General features: G+C 42.6%; 1 protein-coding gene across 1 annotated transcript; it reads right to left on the bottom strand.

Moving 5' to 3' along the window:
- Positions 1-4,556: 4,556 nt before the first annotated feature.
- NKRF (NFKB repressing factor) lies at positions 4,557-22,265 on the bottom strand. Its single transcript, XM_010341698.3, has 3 exons — positions 21,532-22,265; positions 8,620-8,750; positions 4,557-7,554 (listed from the first exon to the last, which is right to left on the bottom strand). The coding sequence occupies exons 1-3, from the start codon at positions 21,795-21,797 to the stop codon at positions 5,597-5,599; spliced, it is 2,355 nt and encodes a 784-aa protein (XP_010340000.2). The 5' UTR covers positions 21,798-22,265; the 3' UTR covers positions 4,557-5,596.
- Between the last annotated feature and the right edge of the window lie 1,438 nt (positions 22,266-23,703).

Raw genomic sequence — 23,703 nt, 5'->3', positions numbered from 1 at the left:
TAGTCAAGGTATAATTTTATTTTAGCTCAGTAGAAACTTTTTGTATTGGTTTCTTATTGGGATCTCATATGTGCTTAATTTCGCCCCCTTAAACATTAAGGTAAAACTCATTCTGGGAGCGGAAAAGCCAAGACATACTGTTGGAGAGAACCTTTTTTTTTTCTTTTCAGTCGTAAGTGGTGATGCTTTTTAAACATCTTAACAGAATATAAAAGTATTAAATGAAACAAAGTTACCTCAGTATGCATTACAGTCAATCAAGGGAATGAAGTTATGAGGTGGCGAGTGGAGGGGGGAATGAACTAACTTGGGTATTTAGCACCACCCTCAGAGACCAAGATCTAACTCAGGCGTCCCCAAACTACAGCCCGAGAGCCGCATGCGGTCTCCTGAGGTCATTTATCCGGCCCCCCGCCGCACTTCAGGAAGGGGCACCTCTTTCACTGGTGGTCAGTGAGAGGAGCACAGTATGTGGCGGCCCTCCAACAGTCTGAGGGACAGTGAACTGGCCCCCTGTGTAAAAAGTTTGGGGACGCCTGATCTAACTTGTTGATCCTGACATTCCACCTCTTTAAAAGCCCTAGCTCAAAAACAAACTACCAAATTATTAGATGGCATTTTAAATCCTGTGTAAAGTTTGGGAGTACAGGTATCCGCAATCATTTTGATTAAACAAACCTGCTTTTTTCTGAGCAGCAACTCATCTCATTTTAAAGAGGCAAGGACAATGACTGTAAAAACGATCACCTGGGTGGACGCAGTGGCTCACACCTGTAATCCCAACACTTTGGGGCCTCCCAAAGTGGGTGGATCACCTGAGGTCAGGAGTTCGAGACCTGCCTGGACAACATGACGAAATCCCGTCTACTAAAAATTAAAAAATTAGCTAGGAATGGTGGTGCATGCCTGTAATCCTAGCTACTAGGGAGGCGGAGGCAGGAGGATCGCTTTAACCTGGGAGGCAGAGGTTGCAGTGAGCCAAGATCATGCCACTGCACTCCAACCTGGGCAACACAGGGAGACCCTGTCTCAAACAAACAAAAAAACAATGATCACCTCTTGGTACTTGTTTGGTTGGGTGGATGGGGCTAAATGAAGTCCTTATGACACATGTATCCCATTCATCCTTTAAGACGTAGTACTTGAAGCCTCAGTATGGGGGAGTACAATCTGCACTAATGACCACATTACTTGGATTGTTTCACCTAGGAGCAGTGTCCTTACATTTGCTTAATATTTTCCCCCAAGTTCATTTCTACTTCAAAGTAGAACCACATTAAATTTCTCCATTTGGTGGATTTGTTTTACATTAAGTTTTTCATCCTGCCACATGGCTGAGTGCCTTAAATATTGACACTGTTAATCATACCTGAAAAAATTTAAGGCGAGACTCAGAATGGTCAGGTTTAATAACTTTCTTCTTTTGTACACCTAAGAAACACTATTCCCAATCTCTTTCATGGGATAATCTGTTTAAAACCTTACAACAGAGACAACAAGCTGACCTCCCAAAACAACATATGCGTGATCAAAGGCACCACAAACCATTCATTTGAACATTTTATGCTAATTGCCTCTTTCTACCTTTAAAATTTTTAACAAACACCACAATACAATACAGGCTATCTGCATGTATTGATAACAAAGTTAACAAAAACAAATGTGCAAAGTCCCTTTTTCAAATAGCAGTCAGGTTTGAACGTTTCAATTCTGCACCAGCTGATGTGGGGAAGGAGGTATGATTTGGAATCAAAGCTGCAATTAGAATCCTTTATTTAGGACCTATCTCCAGCTTCAGGGGTTACTCATAGCAAAGAAAATGCGGCCGGGCGCGGTGGCTCAAGCCTGTAATCCCAGCACTTTGGGAGGCCGAGGCGGGTGGATCACGAGGTTGAGAGATCAAGACCATCCTGGTCAACATGGTGAAACCCCGTCTCTACTAAAAAATACAAAAAACTAGCTGGGCGTGGTGGCGCGTGCCTGTAATCCCAGCTACTCAGGAGGCTGAGGCAGGAGAATTGCCTGAGCCCAGGAGGCGGAGGTTGCGGTGAGCCGAGATCGCGCCCATTGCACTCCAGCCTGGGTAACAAGAGCGAAACTCCGTCTCAAAAAAAAAAAAAAAAAAAAAGAAAATGCATTGTATACTACTAAAAAAGAATCCCAACAAAATGCATATTTCCATTCATTTTGCAATCAAAGGGGAGGAAAAAATCCAAAAAGTAGATCTGTGAGACTCAATGCTAGATATAAAATGGAAAGCACAGTTCCTCAGTATAAAAAACATTTAAGTAATCCAAATACAATTTGAAACTGCTTATGTACCTGTGCAGATTTTATAGGAAGGTTACTGGGTTAAGAATGACTACATTTCAAAGAAAGGGAAAATACAGGAACCAACTGAAAGGGGACAAAATGGAACAACAGTAAGCTTGTCAGCAGCTCATTCATGCCAATGCCATTCTCAACATTATTTTATCTTCAAGCAAGTTAGGTGATTTTGCTCTAATTCTGTATCAGTATCACAGATCCTAACAAGTTAGGCAATCTGGCCCTTCAAATCCAGTAACCAAATTTGTATCTATTTGGCGCAATTATTTGGCGAGCCTTCCTAACTCTAACTACCTTAATATTCTGTTCTGCTGGACTCACCTAGACAAACCAGATTCATATTTAACATTCGCTTACCTTTCCCCACCTTAAAATCATTTGGGGAAGAAGAAAGAAATGTAAAGAGAGGAATCAGTCAAGTTTTCATATCCCTTAATCCCCAAAGCCACTCTTATTCAGAAAATTGGAGACAGGTTTTTTCTAACTCACAAATTCAACCATAGCTTCTCAAGATTGGCATGAACCTTGCAAGTTTAAAAAGAAACCTGGGCCAGGTGCCGTGGCTCATGCTTGTAATCCCAGCACTTTGGGAGGCCGAGGCGGGTGGATCACAAGGTCAAGAGATCGAGACCATCCTGGTCAACATGGTGAAACCCCATCTCTACTAAAAATACAAAAAAAAATTAGCTGGGCATGGTGGCGCGTGCCTGTAATCCCAGCTACTCAGGAGGCTGAGGCAGGAGAATTGCCTGAACCCAGGAGGTGGAGGTTGTGGTGAGCCAAGATCGCGCCATTGCACTCCAGCCTGGGTAACAAGAGCGACACCCCGTCTCAAAAATAAAAATAAAATAAAATAAAAAGAAACCTGTAGGCTGGGTGTGGTGGCTCATGCCTTTGTAATCCCAGCACTTTGGGAGACTGAGGAGGGTAGACTGCTTAAGTCCAGGAGCTTGAGACCAGGCTGGCCTGTCTGGCAGAGACCAGAATCCCATCTCTACTAAAAATACAAAAAATTAGATGGGCCAGGTCATGCACACCTGTAGTGCCAGCTACTCGGGAGTTGGAGGTTACAGTGAGCCGAGATTGTGCCTGCACTCCAGCCTGGGTAACCAGAGTGAGACCCTGTCTCAAAAAAAAGAAAAAAAAATTGTGGGAGCCACGGTGGCTCAGGCCAGTTGTCCTGGCACTTGAGGAGTTGAGGCTACATGTTCGACGCCAGCCTAGGCAGGTAAGAACCTCTCATTCATTTAAAAAAAAAATTGTAATCATATAAAATCTATAAATATTTTGCTTAGTTCTTTTTGCCCATGTTAATATGAAGTGCCAAAATAAAATAGACACATTTCTCTTCCTACCAACATTAGGAAAGGCTATGCACTGTAGGAAGACGGTTAATGGAAAGCAATGACCATACTGGTTAGTCACCATAAATGATTAAGTTACACAGATCCATCTCTTTATATTTTAAAAATAATTTAACTACAGTGGGCAGCTGCTTAATGTAAAATATAAAAAACAGGGCCAGGCACGGTGGCTCATGCCTATAATCCCAGCACTTTGGGAGGCCAAGGTGGGCCTATCACCTGAGGTCAGGAGTTCGAGACCAGCCTGGCCAATGTGGTGAAACCCCCCATCTCTACTAAAAATGCAAAAACTAGCCAGGCATGGTAGTGAGTGCCTATAATCTCAGCTGCTTGGGAGGCTGACACTGGAGAATTGCTTGAACCCCAGAAGTGGAGGCTGCAGTGAGCCGAGACCACACCACTGCACTCCAACCTGGGCAACAACAGCAAAATTCCATGTCAAAAAAAGAAAAAAAAAAACAACCAGGGGAAAGGAAATTACTATTTCTTGTTGGCCAATTACATGTCAAGCATGGTGCTAAATATTTTCAGGCATCGTAAACCACCTAATTGTCCCAAACATCATTTCATTAGAGGTGTTTAATGATCAATGGTAATATTCACCTGTGCTGTTATGAGGTTATACTTGATCTAGCTGAGATACAAAAATCATATAAAAGGCAGCAGCCTAAGATTTGGTTGAAGCGAGCGTGTTGGTCCACAGGAAAAAAGTGATAGCTGACTGATTCCTATCTGTTAAATCAGTACCTTCATCCACACGTGCTCTGGGTGTTGAAATATTCTGCGCAAACACCACTTCCCTTCTCCAAAGACCCAGTGTTGCTACAAGGCTGCTGCCCGGAAATGAGCACGCCACCATTCTCATCAACTTTGGCTCCTTTTTATTCAGGAAGTATACACTAATTCTTTTTATACATTTTTTTACATTCCAGAAATAAGCGAAAATAGCAGTTTTAAATATGTTACAAAGTTGGCTTTTCCGGCTAAATAAGCTTTTTGAGAGAGGGACCAGCCAACTGACCTTTGCATCAAAGCACCAATGTGTCTTCAGTCTTTTACCAAGCTCTACCACAGCTGTGGCTGCCTTGGATGTCCTGCACATCCAAACCGTGTGAAAGCTATAATGGAGAGTTGCTGTGAGTCTCTCTGCAAGGCACCAAGAACAAACAGTTCAAGCTTCCTTTCTTCAGATTGAACCAAAGTTTTTGAAACTTTCAACTGCTCTCTCAAGTAGTGCTCTCTCAGCGTGAAGACTAGATTTTGTTAAAACCCATATATCACAAGATACAGTAAACCACTTCCAATATTCTGGAAATCACATGGTAGAAGTTACAAATAAATGAACACTAAAATTACTTTAAGAAAGTTTTACATCATTTAGTTGGTAAGGACATTTACATGTACAGCACAATTTACTGTCAAACATTCTATAACTGGCTTCACACAAAGATGAAAATAGATTAATACAAAATGATCTGACATTTTCAGTAAATCTGGAATTAAGAGATGGTAGTCAATATCAACTTTACATATTGTTGCAGATTGCTGTGCTATGCCCTTTAAAATGAGAATTTCTTTCTTGGGGTAAAATTCCATTTGGCTTGTCAAACTGCTAAAATCTGAGGGACACAGCAATATAAAAGACACAAACAGTAACTGCACAATATCTGCTGGATTAAGCTAATACAAGTGGACAGAATTCTTTAGGTTCCAATATTTAATAAACCACTATATGAAATGAACAAGGTGAGACATCTTAAGATGAATATACTCTGCAACCAGGACATGTAGCATTTCTTAAATTCAAAAATCTGCCTCATTAGGCATTTACAAAATAAATTAGGAAGATCTCAATTTGCTTGAGGCATTGGAAGATCTCAATTGGCTTGAGGCATAGGAAGATCTCAATTTGCCTGAGGCATAACAAGCTCGTAATGGCCCACTTGGCCTTCCTGTTTGAGCTGATCTAGTAGGTCTTCCTTCCGTCTTTTTCTACCTACCACCAGGTACCTATCATGGCCCACCCCATGAGACTTACTCTTAAGACCATACTTCTGGGCAATCTGATGTATTTGCTTCCGTTCGTCATTAGTCAGCTCTCTAGAAAAAGTCAAATCTGTGTGGCTCTCAGAGCGGGCGTAGTTTCTGATGATCTGTTCAATATCTCTCTTAGCAATTTTATTCACCCTCTCTACATCCAGACCAAGCCCCTCCCGCTTATGCTGCTCTTTGACTGAGATAGGCTCCCGTATGCCCTCACCAGATTTACCTAAACCACCACCAGTCCAACCCATCTTTCTCAGCAGCTGATTTCCAATGTTATCTTCTCTGATTTGCTGTTTATAAGCCTCCTCTGCTGAGCGGCCCTGAATTTCATTTCTTGAAATCACATCTTCAACAGTTCCTTTCTTCAAGTTGTTAATAACAGTTGGCTGGGTCTTTTTGAGGGTTTTAACAGCTTCCCCAGCAGCTTCATATTTGACAGTTTTCTTCACCCCAACTGCTTCTGCAATTACTTCGCTCTCTAGAATCACTTTGCATTTCCAGCGGAGGCCTGTCATCCTTTCATAGACATACTCAACTGTCATTCGGTTAAACTGAGCTGTGTCGTTCAGCGTGCACACGGGATTGGAAGAATTCTCGTAAACCACAAGATCCTTTATATCTTTCTTCTTTCCAGATCCTCTGGGTGAAGGGCCTGTATGGCATTGTGAACTTTTGACAGATGGGTAAGTGGGCTGTGTTTTTTGAAGAATTTTCAAAGCCTCGTCAGCAGCTGCATGTTTACTTGTTTTCTTGGTTCCATAACCTTCAGCTAAGCAGTGATCTTGTAAAAACACTCGACAACGCCATGTGCGATTTGGCATCATCTCATATTTGTATTCAACTGACATCTTGTTGAATGAGGCAGAATTGTTAAGGATACCAATTGCATCATTTGCATTTTCTGTAATGACAAAATTGGTCCAGTGTTTGGCGGAAGCATTAAAAATTGGCTGCCCGGAAGCATCTTTACCCAGCACCACCAAGTCCTCTGGTGGTTTCAGAGCTGGAGGAAATTCATAGGAGGGCACGCCAATCTGACACACCACGAGGTCCTCTCCAAACGTATGCTTGAATTTCCGCCGGACAACTCTAACTTCAATACGTTTCTGCAAGAGTTTTACAGCTAGCTCAGTAGCTCGATCCCTGGACCCATTCTTGCTGCCAGCATAACCTGTAGTTAAGTAGATATTTTGGCATCTAACTTCACAAGCATAGCCATCAGTTAGAAGTTTTTTATTTTTGGGGATGTCGGCAGGAGGAATTTCCTTTAAAGGAGCATATATGTACTCAGGATTTGTCTTACATGCCTGAATACAACGAGTTAACATGTATGTGTAATTAATTTTATCAGATCCAGAAGTCATCTCTGGATTAGAAAGGTTCTTCCAGATAGTCGCCGTTAATTTTTCAATAAAATACTGCTTCTCGGCTACCACGGACTCGGGAAATGTCTGTGATGGTGAAGGCTCAGGAGTTGACTGAGAGTTTGCCTGCTGTGATGTGCTGCTTGGGGTGGGGTTCCCACTGTCAAAATACATGTTGGCTGTTACAGGCTGGTCTTTTGTGAAAATGAATCCTGATGAATCACAATACTGAGAATTCCCATCTTGTATACTGAAAGAGTCTTGAGTATAATCTTGGTAGATGTCTCTTGGCATGCTGGCAAAATGTGTTTGTTCATTTACCTCTTTTGTTTGAGGGCCATAAGGATCTTCCTGTCTTTCATCTTTTGAACTACTAGCTACAAAATGTACAGGCTCAAAACGAGGTCTCGCATGGAATTTGGAACCGGCTTGCTTTTTAGGAGGATTTTGACCTATAGAATGAGTGAAATTTACAATTCATTAAAATGGGGAATATTTCAAAAGAACCAAGCAGGAAAACAGTACCAACCATATTATTTGCAAGCTGCATTGTTGGTACGAGATACTTCCCATCACAAAAACTTCATGTCATTTGGGTGAAGGGACTCAATTATCAATCTAAGATTCCAGCATAAGGAGGGATGCTCCCTATCTTTCGACATGTAAGGGAAGACCTTTGATAGAAAATATACGATTGAGTCAAGTATGCAGGTCACCACCACACATGACTGGTAGATGCTTTTGCATCAAAAATGAGCTAAAGCACAGGTGAAATACACTCTTTGCCCTGTGCTGGAAGGTGAAGTGAACTGGAAGACTGTTCCAGTACAATCTCATATCACCCATGCTGAAAAGCTCACTTAAGGACTACAAGTGGAACAGATGGCTCTAATGCAAGAAAGATGATGACCAGAGGCAGTTACAAAGCCTTTCTCTTTTGTATCAGAAGTGAGTGACTCTGTGATGGTGCTTTACATAGTTGTGACTAAAACTCAAAGAAAAAGAATTATCAAAAGATTCCAAAGGTTTTCAACTTCAAAACCTCAGTTCTGACCCATTCATCACAAAAGGGTGTTTGCTCTATTTTCTTTCTAGAACAACAGCTGGAAACTAATGATTTAGGGGAGATGCCAAATTTAAAGCTATGGAAGAACTCAGATGAGGCTATGCCAGACACCAGAGCTTCCTTCCTATAACACTGCTCAGTAGAAAGCTCATCCATCCCAGACCCATTCAAGAGGATTTAGTGACTTAGATGCTCAAGTGATCACAATATAAGATTCTAGTTAGAGGGAGGTTCCATGGCATAAACTTCAAGGATTGCATGATTTCAGTATTCTTAGTTTCAATTCTATTTAGCATCCTCAAAAAAATGTATATAACTAAAAGCAAAAACTTTTACATGTGTGTAAGAACTAATGTTACCAATGTTATTTGAAATAATATACCACACTCATATCATTTTTTAAAGCCATTTGTTTCTTGAAATCCCATCTTTCAGAAACAAGTATACTCACCATCACATGTTGAGAGGTGACGTTTTTGACCTTTGGAAGACTTGGGCAGCATCAGATCATATGAAGGCATCTCCCCGATATCAATACCTTCAGCCATTTGGAGAATTTTTTCCATCAAGCGTGGGCTGTACCTATTTAAGTTAATATAATCTACAGTTAAAACAGGTAGGGATGTCTTTTTTAAAAAGCTCCTAAATAAGCCAGTCTTATAATTGTTCCCACAAGACTTTATCAACAGGGTATCTTGGCTATAAAACCAAAGAATCGGCCCTAAAATATTTACCTATCAAACGAATAATTATGTTACTAATTAGGAATCAAGATTTTTCAGCATAGTAAGATATACAAATATAAACTCAAGAAATTTTAGCAAAAATGTCTTTCATTTGAATTGAAAATATCAGTATAAATTCATGATTTGTTTTGATTGTGGTCTCTATCATTTCTCGTGAAATGGAATGAAGGTCCTTAGAGAAATGGTTGATTCTAAGCGTGTGGCAGGAAGTGTCTAAGGTGAGCCTGAAAAATCTTGCACCCAAAAACAAGAAAACTGTCAAAGATCAAAGGAGTTGTGTCAAATGGATTCAGACGCCAATCTGAATAGACTCCTACTGGCAAAGTGAGCCAACTCAAGTATCAATAACAACAATTATGGCAATGGATTGAAACACATCAAACATGCTGAAAATCCATTAGTTCATAATGATACTTAGAAATTATTATTGGTCACCTTTGGAGGATGGAAGGAACCATGTCATTATTCTGCAAACAGGTATATACCAAAGGAAGAAAGCAAACATTTATCCTGTATTTTCCTGTAAAAATTGTACTTCAGAGCAACCACAGAGCTGATGAGGAGAATGTCTTTTGGAGAAGCATTCCAGCTAATAAATGAAGGAATCATGAACTACTACCATTCTATAACCCGTAATAAAATAAAAAACCATCATCAGACCGGGCATGGTGGCGCACGCCTGTAATCTCAGCACTTTGGGAGGCTGAGGCAGGTGATCACTTGAGGTCAGGAGTTCGAGACTGGCCAACATGGTGAAACTCCATCTCTACTAAAAATATAAAAATTATGCAGGCGTGGTGGTGGGCACCTGTAATACCAGCTACTTAGGAGGCTAAAGTAGGAGAATTGCTTGAACTTGGGAGGTGGAGGCTGCAGTGAGCTGAGATCACACCACTGCACTCCAGCCTGGGTAACAGAGTGGGACACCCTCTAAAAAAAAAAAAAAAAAAGATTATCAATGGCTGCTAAACCTATTAGGTGAAAAGCTAATGGTGGAGAGCTGACAATCAGACCCATGCAAATATTTTCAACTGATTACTGACAAAAGTGCCGAGGTAATTCAACAGAGGAAGGATATCTATAATCTAAAATAAACCTCACACCTTACACAAAACTAACTCAAAATGCATCATAAACCTAAATGTAAAACTATAAAACATTTATTGAAAAAAAAAAACAAAGAAAATCTGCAGGATCTAGGGCTAGGCAAACAGTTCTTAGGCTTGACACCAAAAGCATGATCCATAAAGAAACTGGTGATAAAAACGGACCGCATTAAAATTAAAAAGTTTTGGCTGGGCACGGTGGCTCACTCCTGTAATCCCAGCACTTTGGGAGGGCAAGGTGGGCAGATCACTTGAGGACAAGAGTGCGAGACCAGCCTGGCCAACATGGCAAAACCCCATCTCTACACAAATAGAAAAAAAATTAGCTGGGCATGGTGGTACACACCTGTAGTCCAAGCTACTTGGGAGGCTGAGGCAGGAGAATTGTTCAAACCCAGGAGGCAGAGGTTGCAGTGACCTGAGATTGTGCCCCTGTACTCCAGTCTGGGTGAGAGAGCAAGATTTCATCTCAAAAAAACAAAAAAACAAAAAAAACGAAAAAAAGTAAAAAGTTTTTCTATTCAAACACTGCAAAGAGGACAAAAAGTCAAGCTGCAGACTGGGAGAAAATATTTGTAAACCACACACTTGACAAGTCTAGTATGTGAAACTGAATAGAAAAAAAATCAAATTTAAAAATGAACAAAAGACATGAACAAAATATTTCACCAAAGAGGATAGACAGATTGCAAATAAGCACATGAAACAATGTTCATCACTAGCCACCAGGGAAATGCAATTTAAACCCACAATGAGGTATCACTATACACCTATTAGAATGGTCAAAATAAAAAAATAGTGACAATACCAAATGCTGACAAAAATAAGGAGAAACTGGATCACTCAGACATTGCTGGTGGGAATGGTACGGTCACAATGGAAAACAGTTTGTTAGTTTCTTATAAAACCAAACATCAGGCCGGGCATGGTGGCTCACGCCTGTTATCCCAGAACTTTGGGAGGCCGAGGCAGGCGGATCACCTGAGGTCAGGAGTTCAAGGCCAGCCTGACCAACATGGAGAAACTCCATCTGTACTAAAAATACAAAATCATCCAGGTGTGGTGGTGCATGCCTGTAATCCCAGCTTCTTGGGAAGCTAAGGCAGGGGAATTGCTTGAACCGGGAGGCAGAGGTTGTGGTGAGCTGAGATGGTGCTATTGCACTCTAGCTGGGACAACAAGAGCAAAACTCTGTCTCAAAAACAAAACAAACATACAAAAAAAACAAACATCAGTTACCACTTGATCCGGCAATTGCAATTACACTCTTGGACATTTATTCCAGAGAAATGAGAACTCATGTTCATACAAAAACCTGTACATGAATGTTCACAGCAGCTTTATTTATAACAGCCCAAAACTACAATCAGCCCAGACGTCCTTCAACAAGTAAATTGTTAGATTCTGGTCCATATACAACATGAAACACTACTTGGGACAAAAAGGAACAAACTTTTTTCTTTGAGAAAGAGTCTCGCTCTGTCGCCCAGGCTTGGAGTGCAGTGATTCGATCTCAGCTTCCTGAAACTTCTGCCTCCTGGATTCAAGTGATTCTCCTGCCTCAGTCTCCCGAGTAGCTGGGACTATAGGCATGCACCACCATGCAGGGCTAATTTTTGTATTTTAGGTATGACAGGGTCTCATTACGTTGGCCAGGCTGGTGTCAAACTCCTGATCTCAGATGATCTGCCCACCTCAGCCTCTCAAAAGTTCTGGGATTACAAGCATGAGCCACTGCACCCGGCCATCTCTTTGTATTATTTCTTACAATTACATGTGAATCTATAATTATCTCAAGAAAAATTTCAGTTAAAAAAGTTGATGGAGGACTTTATCATCTTATTATCACTAAAAGTGGGACAACCAAACATGTACCCCCCTGATGTGATACAATAGGATATACAGGGCACTATCTAGAAAGCATTACGGCTCTCCAAAGAATTGAACCTGAACCTAATCAAGTTCCTGACTCCCAGAAACACGTGCAACACCACAAGAATGGAACCATCCAACTCCAGAATGAGGGAACAGTATGTGACAGCCCGGTTTCCTCATCAAATAAATACTGTAGAATGAAAATAAAAGGAAGAGGAAATGGTTATAGGTTAAAGGAGACTGATCAATCAAATATATCGTATACACTTTGTATCATGAATGAATCAAATCATTTGTAAAAAGACACTTGAGACAAAGGAAGAAAACTGAACATCAAATAGGCATTGGGTGATTTTTAAGAAATTACCGTTAATTGGCCAGGCACAGTGGCTCACGCCTGTAATCCCAGCACTTTGGGAGGCTGACGCAGGTGGATCACCTGAGGTCGGGAGTTCGAGACCAGCCTGACCAACATGGAGAAACCCGGTCTCTACTAAAAATACAAAATTAGCCAGGCGTGGTGGCGCATGCCTGTAATCCCAGCTATTCGGGAGGCCGAGGCAGGAAAATCGCTTGAACCTGGGAGGCGGAGGTTGCAGTGAGCCGAGACTGTGCCATTGCACTCCAGCCCGGGCAACAAGAGCAAAAGTCCATCTCAAAACAAAAACACAAAACAAAACAAAAGACATTACCATTAATTTGTTGACTATGAATAATGGCATGGTGACTATTTTTAAAAATTCTTATCTGATACAGATGTATACTGACAAACGTACAGGTGAAATGATGTCAGGATTTTAAAAAATATAACTATCTCCCACAAAAAGCTAGGGCAGAACAGATGAAGGAAGAAGGGTAGTACGGGAGACTATTGATGACTGCTGAGAGATGGGTACCTGGGGTTCATTAAACTCTTTTCTACTTTGCTGTGTTTGAAATTTTAAGACAAAGCTTTAAAATACACACTTTTAAAGATGGCTCCTGGCTGGGCATGGTGGTTCATGCCTGTAATCCCAACACTTTGAGAGGTGGAGGTGGGTGGATCACTTGAAGCCAGGAGTTCAAGACCAGCCTGGGAAACATGGCATAACACCATCATTACAAAAACAAACAAACAACTTAGCCAAGCATGGTCACCCATGCCTGTGGTCCCAGCTACTTGAGAGGCTAAGGTGGGAGGATCACTTCAGATGGGAAGGTCAAGGCTACAGTGAGCTGTGATTGCACCACTGCAGTGTGGGTCACAGAGTGAGACCCTGTCTCTTCTTTTTTTTTTTTTTTTTGAAACGGAGTTTCGCTCTTGTTACCCAGGCTGGAGTGCAATGGCGCGATCTCGGCTCACCGCAACCTCCGCCTCCTGGGTTCAGGCAATTCTCCTGCCTCAGCCTCCTGAGTAGCTGGGATTACAGGCACGCGCCACCATGCCCAATTAACGTTTTGTATTTTTAGTAGAGACGGGGTTTCACCATGTTGGCCAGGATGGTCTCGATCTCTTGACCTCGTGATCCACCCGCCTCGCCTCCCAAAGTGCTGGGATTACAGACTTGAGCCACCGCGCCTGGCCTACTCTTTTTTTTTTTTTTTTTTTGAGTCGGAGTCTTGCTCTGTCTCCCAGGCTGGAGTGCAGTGGTCTGATATCAGCTCACTGCAACCTCCACCTCCTGGGTTCAAGCAAATTCTCCTGCCTCAGCCTCCCGGGTAGCTGGGATTATAGGCATGTTCCACCACGCCCAGCTAATTTTTGTATTTTTAGTAGAGGCAGGGTTTCTCCATGTTGGCATGGCTGGTCTTGAACTTCTGATCTCGGGTAATCCACCTGCCTTGGCCTCCCAAAGTGCTGGGATTACAGGCATGAACCACCAAGCCTGGCCGAGATCCTCTTTCTTTAAAAAAAAAAAGAAAAAAAGAAAAAAAAAAGCTCCTTATGAAGCAGATTGGCTGCTTGATAGAATAACATTTTACTGCAGAGAAACAGGAACATGAGCTCAAGTAAAGTGTCTGTTATCACAGTTATCTGCTCTCCCTTCCTACCTTGAGAGCCTTCCCAGCCTAGGTCCAAAAAAGGGATTCCTGGTAGCATTTGGGAAGAAAGTTCTGACAATGAGTAACTATCATGCTTTTACAGCAGCCGGTTCTGAACTAGAAAGAGGGTAACATATTCCATTTTCAGTAAAACAGGTTCCACACCCATCATGTCTTGTTCAAAGCAAAGCAGAAGTCAAAGCACGGTGGCCTCCCTGACAGATTGCTGGAAGGTGGCTCAGTTGTAACCTGTACTTCTCACTGACAACTGCTGCTGCTAAAGCTAGCACAAATATTTAAATACCAAGACTAATTTTATTTTCATTTACTCTTATCTGAACACCAGAAAGCACAGTCTAAAACATAATATGGCCGGCACAGTGGCTCACACCTGTAATCCCAGCACTTTGGGAGGCTGAGGTGGGCAGATCATCTGAGGTCAGAAGTTCAAGACCAGTTTGGCCAACATGGTGAAACCCCGTCTCTACTAAAAATACAAAAATTAGCCGGGCATGGTGGTGGGTGCCTGTAATCCTAGCTACTTGGGAGGCCGAGGCAGGAGAATCGCATGAACCCAGGAGGCAGAGGTTGCAGTGAGCCAAAATCGCACCATTGAACTCCAGGCTGGATGACAAGCGTGAGACTCTATCTCAAATAACAACAACAACAACAACAACAACAAAATTTTAAAAAACCATGCATTCTACATATCACTTCCCTTCAAATTTGGGAGTCTAATCTCCAAAGTATGAGATAAAGAGTAGGAAAATGAGATGAGTCTAAAAATCTTAAACTGGTAATCCTACACCCTTATCAAAACTGGCCATACAACCAGGCAACTCACCTTGAATTCCAGTCAATTTGCTCTAGACCTTCAGTTAGAGCCTGATTCCAAGTATAGTGTACAACTGCAAATGGCATGTATGTCTTACGGTATGATGCAGTTAGGGCTCATTCGTGCTCACTTTTCTCAGGTTTCTTCCAGCATCAGTAATTATTCTAGCTACTTACTATATACCCTATTCATTACATTTGCCACAAAATTCAACTTTACCCATAGGCCATAAAAATAAGTCTTTGTGGCCGGGTGCAGTGGCTCATGCCTGTAATCCTAGAACTTTGGGAGGCCGAGGTGGGCGGATCACAAGGTCAGGAGATCGAGACCATCCTGGCCAACATGGTGAAACCCCATCTCTACTAAAAATACAAAAATTAGCTGGTCATAGTGGCGTGTGCTTATAATCCTAGCTACTTGGGAGGCTGAGGTATAACTGCTGGAACCCAGGAGACAGAGGTTGCAGTGAGCCAAGATCATGCCACTGCATTCCAGCCTAGCGACAGATACTCTGTCTCAAAAAAAAAAAAAGAGTCTTTGTGTAGGTTGCTGACGCAGTTCTACGTCCTTTGCTAGAAAGTCGTAATACTGAAGAAGACCAAACAGTCTGAACAATAATGAAAAAGACCATATGGCACCTAACAAACATTTGACTATTCAAAGAACAATGTAAATACGAATCTAGAATGTTTAATAAGACAAGGATTCTAGAATTATTCAGAGTAGCTATCCAAAGATAAAGAAGTGGTGCCACACATTTAAAGTAAACCAAGGCAGTAAAGCTTTTACTACTCAGTTTTTCCATAGTCTATTTTTTAATAGTGTGTTTAAAGTAACACCTTTAAAATGGGGAATTTTAGAAAATCCACCAAGAAAAGCACCTACATTCCCAACTACCGGCCAGGAGCAGTGGCTCATGCCTGTAATCCTAACACTTTGGGAAACCAAGGCAACAGGATCACGTGAGCTCAGGAGTTCAAGACCAGCCTGGGCAACATGGCAAGACCCTGTCTCTACCAAAAAAACAAAACAAAACAAAAGCTGGACACTGTGGCATATGCCTGCAATCACAGCTACTGGAATCACTTGAGCCCAGGAGGTTGAGGCTACAGTGAGCTGTGATCACACCACTGTACACCAGCCTGGGTGACTGAGTGAGAACCTGTCTCAAAAATAGTAACTCTAACCAGTGATAACTTCATCGACATGCTGCAGTTTATTTTTTATTCCTTTTTCTGTCTTTCCAATAATTCCCCATCACTATGAGGGCATCTATGTTGATTTGAAATCTGGTGGGGTTTGTTTTTAATTTACTGTATCATAAGCCTTTTCTCCACATCATTACCACGAGTTTTAATGGCTATACAGTATTCATATTATTGAATAAAATGTAAGATATCATTAAGGCAAATCTAATATAGTAATTTTTTAAGATGCATGTGTACTATATATTTTAGTCTGCTAAATTACCCTTTAGATTACAAACTCTTAAAAAAGAAAACCACACCAGGTGTGGTGGCTCATGCCTGTAATCCCAGCACTTTGGGAAGCCAAGGTGGGCAGATCACCTGAGGCTAGGAGTTCAAGACCAGCCTGGCCAACATGCTAAAACCCCCTTTCTACTAAAAAAAAAAAAAAAAAAAGTACAAAAATTAGCTAGTCATGGTGGCGCGCGCTTGCAATCGCAGCTACTCAGGAGGCTGAGGCAGGGCAGGAGAATCGCCCGAACCCAGGAGGCAGAGGTTACAGTAAGTCAAGATCACGTGGCTGCACTCCAGCCTGGGCAACAGAGCAAGACTGTCTCAAAAGAAAAAGAAAAAAAAATTCTTTGAGGTCTTATGGTTCTCAAAAGTAGCTAATATTATACCAAACTTTTGGGAACCAGGATATGACTCAACTGTCCCACTAGCACATAAAAAGATGATTCTAATGAACAAAAAGTTTTACATCTAATGTAATGTTATGTTCTAATGAACATAAGTTTTACATCTCTGGACATAAAGCAGGTACATATATATGCATACCTATGAATAACATAAGCCACTATAATATACAATGGCAGCTGAAATTTAATAAATATTCAGTAACAGATGCTTACAAAACTTTTTTTTTTTTGAGATGGACTCTCGCTCTGTTGCCCAAGCTGAAGTGCAGTGGCACAAACTCAGCTCACTGCAATCCCTGTCTCCTAGGTTCAAGAGATTCTGCCGCCTCAGCCTCTCGAGTAGCTGGGACTACAAGCACGTGCCACCACGCCCGATAGAGACAGAGTTTCACCATGTTGGCCAGGCTGGTCTCAAACTCCTGACCTCAAGTGATCTACTCACCTCAGCCTCCCAAAGTGCTGGGATTACAGGCATAGGCCCCCACGCCAGCCTTAAAACTTTTAAAAAATATATTAAACTATTCTACTAAGTTCAAATAAAAAAGTTAAGATTTGAAAATTAAGCAAAGATTCAGGTTTCCAAGTATAAAATTGTTTATTCAAAACTATTCATGAGGAAAACTTATTCCAGGTGGAATGGCTCCCGTCTGTAATCCCAGCACTTTGGGAGGCCAAGGTGGGTGGATCACCTGAGGTCAGGACCAGCCTGGCCAACATGGTGAAACCATGTCTCTACTAAAAATACAAACGAAATTAGCTAGGCGTGTTGGTACATGCCTGTGATCCTAGCTACTTGGAAGGCGGAGGCAGGAGAATCACTTGAACCCAGGAGTGGAGGTTGCAGTGAGCCAAGATCCCCCCATTGCACTTCAGCCTGGGTGACAGAGCAAAACTGTTTCAAAAGAAAAGAAAAGAAAAGAAAAGAAAAGAAAAGAAAAGAAAAGGACTCAGGCCAGTGGCTCACTCCTGTAATCCCAGCACTTTGGGAGGCCAAGGTGAGTGGATCACTTGAGCTCAGGAGTTCGAGATCAGCCTGAGCCACACAGGGAGACTCTGTCTCTATTAAAAAAAAAAATTCGTAAGACTCCTGACATCGTAAGTGAATAACATACACCCAGATTATTGATAAATATTTCAAAAGCTCCCACACTCATTTCATTAGCTAGTGATTTATACACTTTCCCTACTATGTGCAGTTTTGTAACACTCAGCCAGCATCTACCTTCCAAATACCAGTCTTGTATCAACCAGGAAGAGACAAATAAGGAAGCAAAGCTGGTTTCATTTTAAGGTATAGTTTCTCTATTAATTAATGTCTCATCAAAGGTGAATAGTAGGCCAGGATTCTCCTTCTAATTTTATTGATCAACAACGACTGGAAAATTAAATGCCCCAGTTAATCAAACTGATTTATTAAATATGGAGACACTATCTACAATTTTTAAGTAAAAATGACAGTTCTTTAGGCATTCATAGGTACAATTATTTAAGTGCTGTTGATGTAGTTGGTCAGAAAACTGAACTAATTTTTCACTAGCCACAAGACATATCTTAGAAACTGCTTGTTGAAAAAATTCGTGGTAAGCTGTTTACTTGTGCAAAACAGACAAATGAAAAAACGAAGAGAAATAATTTCAGCCATTTGAGCTTTCTGGTTGCCTGAACAACGAGGGGGAAAAATGATTTAAAAACAAACTGGAAGACACTGTTTTATTTTATCCTATAAGGCAGTGGTTCTGAGAGTGCTGCTCTCTGGATCAGCAACATCAGTTATCACCTGGGAGCTTGTCAAAAAAAAAAAATTCTGAGGCACCACCTCAGACTTACCGAATCAGAAACCCTGGGGCTGGGACCCAGCAATTTGTGTTTTAACAAGACTAACAGGTGATTTTGATGCGTATTTAAGTTTGAAAACCCCAGTGAGAGTCAAGAAGATATTCAAATTTGTTCTGTGGAAATTGCCACTATCACCAAAAGCAATGAAATATTGTCTGTTTCCCTGCACATCCGAGTTCCTCCTGGCTGGGTCTTATGATGAAGGAATTTTCAAAGACTTATTTGACCTAGGAATTTATTTTAGCCCCAAGTAAAATGGAACACAAAACATTTTGTCAGAGGGAAAAAAGAGCAAGGAATTTCCTTTTTGCTATTGTTCACAACCTGTTCCAAGTGATATACCTTGACCAACAAATCAACAATTTAAGGCCAGGTGCAGTGACTCACTCCTATAATCGCAGCACTTTGGGAAGCCGAGGCGGGAGGATCAATCGAGCCCAGGGGTTCGAGACCAGCCTGGCCAACATGGCGAAACCCCGTCTCTATCAAAAATACAAAAATTAGCCTGTGGTGGCGCATACCTGCAATCCCAGCTACTCAGGAGGCTGAGACATGAGAACTGCTTGAACCTGGGAGGTGGAGTTTGCAGTGAGCTGAGATTATGCCACTGCATTCCAGCCTGAGCAACAACAACAACAAAATTAACAAGATTAACAACTGAAATTTACAAAGAGCTATTTCACCAGGTATTCTGCAATTCACTTGAGAGAAGAGTATTCTGTCACAGAAAACAAGACCTCTGCCAACATCTACATTAACATCAAGTATTGGAACACAAGTTTTACCCACCTGAAGATGAGAGGTAACATAAAGCCCATCTAAAATGGAAGACTGCACTTGGTCCCTAGCTTCCAAGATTCTTCATTGGCCCTTCCCTTTCTCCTATATGGAAGTAAATCTGATATCTCCTATATCAGATACAATGCAAACATTACTTTTCAGTTAAGCTATTTGATAATGTAATGGCAATTCTTGTATTAACTAAACTGACTTAGCTGCAATGTAACATGATAACTATAGCATACATACTATTCACAGATGCACCTGTGTGCATACACAATACCCTGCAATGCTTGAGCCTTTAACACCAACTACTATTGGCCTACTTTGTGTTTTTAATGCCCTGATTATGTACAAGGGTGTTGTTCTTGGAATTAAATCCTGAGATATAATGATATAATGATGTGGCTTATGTCAGTTACTTGCTTTCATTCATGATCCATCCTTCCCAAATATGGTAGCTGTAGCTCAGTGGAAAGAGCATTAGTCTGGGCATCAGAAGACCTGGATCCTAGCCCCAGCTGTGGGACCTTGGACACGTGACTTAACTTCTTGTCCTCCACCGATTTAGCAGTAAAAATGAGACACCACCTAATACCCAAAGGTGTTGTAGGAAATGAGATAATAAAAATTTTAAATGTGTTGTACATCATAAAGCTGCATACATCCATTCACTCCACGCACATTTATTGCTATTATTTAGCAGGCTATCTTCTAGGCACTGAGGATAAAGGTGTAAACAAGAAAGCAAAATCCCTTTCCCCAAGGGAGCTTACATTCTGGTGGGAAGGTAAGATTTATTATTTAAAAAAAGGATGGTTATCCTCCTTCCTCATTTAAGTTTTTTTTTTTTTTTATGTTAAGAATTCAGATTTTTGACAGCCTTCTGTGATTTTATGGAGACTTACGATTATAGGATAAAGGTAACTTTTGAACTCAAGAACAATATTGTTAGGCAAAGGTCAAGTAGATTTATCTGACTTGTTTAATAACTAAGGCTTCCTTAGTTGTAACCAGTTCCTCACACAAAATAATCATTATCTCTGGAGATAGAAATTATGCTAACCTAGAGAAGACAGAAAAATAAATTTCTGTGATGAGAGCAAAGTATATCACACTAGATGCCATGTTCAATAATTAAGAGGAGTAGACAATCCTATTTTTCTACATCTGTTACAGTTACTCCTGGAACTGAATTGGCCAAAACTGACCTGATCATATTCCAGAATTTTTTATCATTCCTGATAAAAAAAAAAAAACTGACTATGATTGCAGGAATGTCAAAAGAAGTAGTCTCCCAGTCTATCAAAGGAATGACTAGTCCAGTAAACGGCCAATTTAAAGGTTCCGAAGGACAGAGGTCCAAGTAGCCTATTTGGGAAAAAAAAAAAAACAACTGCGTTGGAACCATACTGCAGTCTCCCTTGAATGCAAAGAGCTTTAAAGAGGCCTGTTCAGAACGTCACCAGGTTCTAGGAAAGGGGGGGAAAAACAAACAGACAGACACCCCCACCACCACCACACTCACTCACACACCGAAAACCTCACTCAGAGCCAAATGCTAATCCTTCTGATCCCATTCAGGGTAAAAAGAGGGCAATCCATTTTTACAGTAGATATATCCATTTCTTTGTTTGAGTCCAGACACATTATGCGCAAATCTACAAGCAAGGCTGACGCTGCTGCGGATCAGAGAGCTGATACGTACCACCTCCCCAGGAGAAGACAGTATGACCCTGCTAGGGGGCTGCAAGCAGAGGAGGGTATTTTATTTAAGAGGGATGGGAAAAAAGTGGTCAAGGAGGAGACTAGGATTAGAACGGTGGGGTCCCTTCGCCCTTCCCTCAAAACCCCGACTGTCGAATATATATATTCTCTGCGGATACCGCATCCTTGGAAGGCCCTACGCAGGTCCGAGATCCTGCTATTCATCATTTCCCACGTCCTCTAATACCACCACCAACCACAACAACCACCTCTCAATAATCCTCTTCCAGGCGCTGCTTTATCTCCATCCCTGGTCCTGGGATCTCTGCACCCTCCTAGCTGTTATGTCATGCCGAGCCACCACAGTCGGCCACCCCACCCCCAGGCCAATAGTGATCCCTATAGTGCCCTCCAGCACCTCCAAATCTCCAGCCTCCAAGTTATCCTCCGCATCCCGCCCCCGTCCCTATCCCAACCACCATCATCGATCCCTCCACCGCCGTCCCTAACCCGATCTCCCATCACTGATTTCTTACTCCCGTCCCTAACGCGACCCCTACACCTTTCTCACCTGCAGCCCAGGAAGACGTGGTTGGTCCAGGCGGCGGAGAGCGCGAGGAGCTGGTCGAGGGCAGCCCCGGGATAGCTGTGCAAGTGCCGACAGATGAAGCTGCGCCGCAGAGCCCACTGCCAGTCACTTTCGTGGCTATAGCGCCACTGCTCCAACACTGGCTCGGGCGGGGGCGGCGGGAGGGGCGGCAGCGGCGGCGGCGGGAGGGGGGGCAGCGGCGGCGGCGACAGGAAGTCGCCCCCCAACAGCAGACGTCCTCCAGCCATCTTCTCCGCCCCCAAGCAGGGACCCCAGGGACGAAGCCGACTACGGACCGCGAGCTAGGCAGCTAGCAAGCCGGCGGAAACTGGGGGCCGGTGGGAGGGGCCGGGTGAGGAGGGGCGCGCCGAGGGGCGAAGACCAACTCTCGGGGGGACTGGAGTGTATGCGTGGGGGGCACCGTTAGGAGGAAATGAGGAGCACTAGCTCGCGTCCCGACACCGGGGTGCAAGCCCGCTGCACTCCTCCAACTCGTGGAGGAACAGAAGGGCTTCCGCTGCACTCACGCGCGAGCCGGGGAGGCCTAGTCAGGCTCCGCACCTCCACGGATCCGCTGACCCACGCACTGCGCGGAGAGCGAAAAAAGACCCCAGCACGCTCTGCTCCCTTCCTCTAGGCTCTAGCCTACCTACCCGCGTGCCGCCCGGGGTTGTGAGGCCAGTGCGCTTGCGCCGCGGCTGTTCACTAACTTCCGAATCCCGTCGCAGAGTCTCGCGCGACGTACTTTTTTCCCTCCAGTGACGGCTACGGGCCTTTGACGCACTACGCTGACAAGTAGAGGGCGGGGACTCCAGCAAGGGAATTTAGGAAGATTCTCGGAGGTTCGAGAATATGGTTAGACGGTGCTCTCAGGTGAATGTTGGGAGCCCATCGATCGTCTGATGCTTTTCCCTGGATTTCTAAGCAGCACGAGGGTGAGACCCTGTTCCTTGTAAGAGATTTAGGTCTGCCGTGGACTTTACATTCAAAACAAAACAAAACGAACTGTCAACCTTCCTAGGTGCCTTTTCTTCAGAGAGTAAGCTTGAAATGCTCTGTGCATCGTGCATCATTAGCTTTGTATAATAACTTACTGCGAAAACGTAGTAAAAATGAAACACTTTGCAAACAAAATCATCCACAGCGCCGCTTAAGTTAGCCACTTTTAAGTCCGTACGGCATCCCAATTGCTGAAGAACACAGGCACTTGTTTACACAGTTATGATCACGACTGCAAGTAAGTCTCTATTTCATATATCAACTTAAGTGCAAAAAGATTACAAGATTAAAAAAATTAAAATTAAAAAAAAAAGATTACAAGATAAAAGGGGCCCAGGGAAGAGGGTACTGTTCGGCCGCAAGCCGTTGGATCACTGTAGCCAAAGGTATGACTCCACCTGGAGTCGTCTCCACTCAGTAACTTCATTCCCTGTCTGCCAACCTGTGTCACGAAAGCAGTTTATCAATGAATGTCAGCGGGAATTTTCACAGCACCAACTGTGTGCTAAATACAGCAAGAATACGAAAAAAGAAGGAAAGCAAGTGGGATTTCTCTACTGTGCTGGAATTGACGACAGTCTTGGTCCCACCAGGAGCCGGACCATTGGATGAGGTGGTTTGACCCACTACCATCTTTAACTCTCTAATGAAGTATGTCTAATTCTGTGACACTTTATGTGTATGGGTGTATCGGACCAAGAGGAGCAGAGGATAACTGCACTTTTCACACTTCCATGATTTATTTCCATGTCTGTCTTTCTCTATGGTGGGCATTCATGTTTATTGGGGTAACAACTGTGTTTTTTGTTTGTTTTTGTTTTTTAAGACAGAGTCTTCCCCTGTTACCCAGGCTGGAGTGAAATGGCTTGATGTCGGCTCACCTCCACCTCCCGGATTCAAACGATTCTCCTTCCTCAGCCTCCCAAGTAGCTAGGATTACAGGTGTGTACCATACACCCAGATAATTTTTTTTTTTTTTTTTTTTAGTAGAGACGAGGCTTCACCATGATGGCCAGGCTAGTCTCAAACTCCTGACCTTGTGATCCTCCTGCCTCGACCTCCCAAACTGCTGGGATTACAGGCATGAGCCACCGTGCCTGGCCCAAACTGTTTTTAAAAAGTTCAAAAGGTGATACATGCTGTAAAGAAAATAAA

This window comes from Saimiri boliviensis, chromosome X, assembly GCF_048565385.1.
Source record: "Saimiri boliviensis isolate mSaiBol1 chromosome X, mSaiBol1.pri, whole genome shotgun sequence".
NCBI lineage: Eukaryota > Metazoa > Chordata > Mammalia > Primates > Cebidae > Saimiri > Saimiri boliviensis.
Note: the sequence above shows the minus strand (reverse complement) of the source record. Positions and strands in the feature narration are given on the sequence as shown.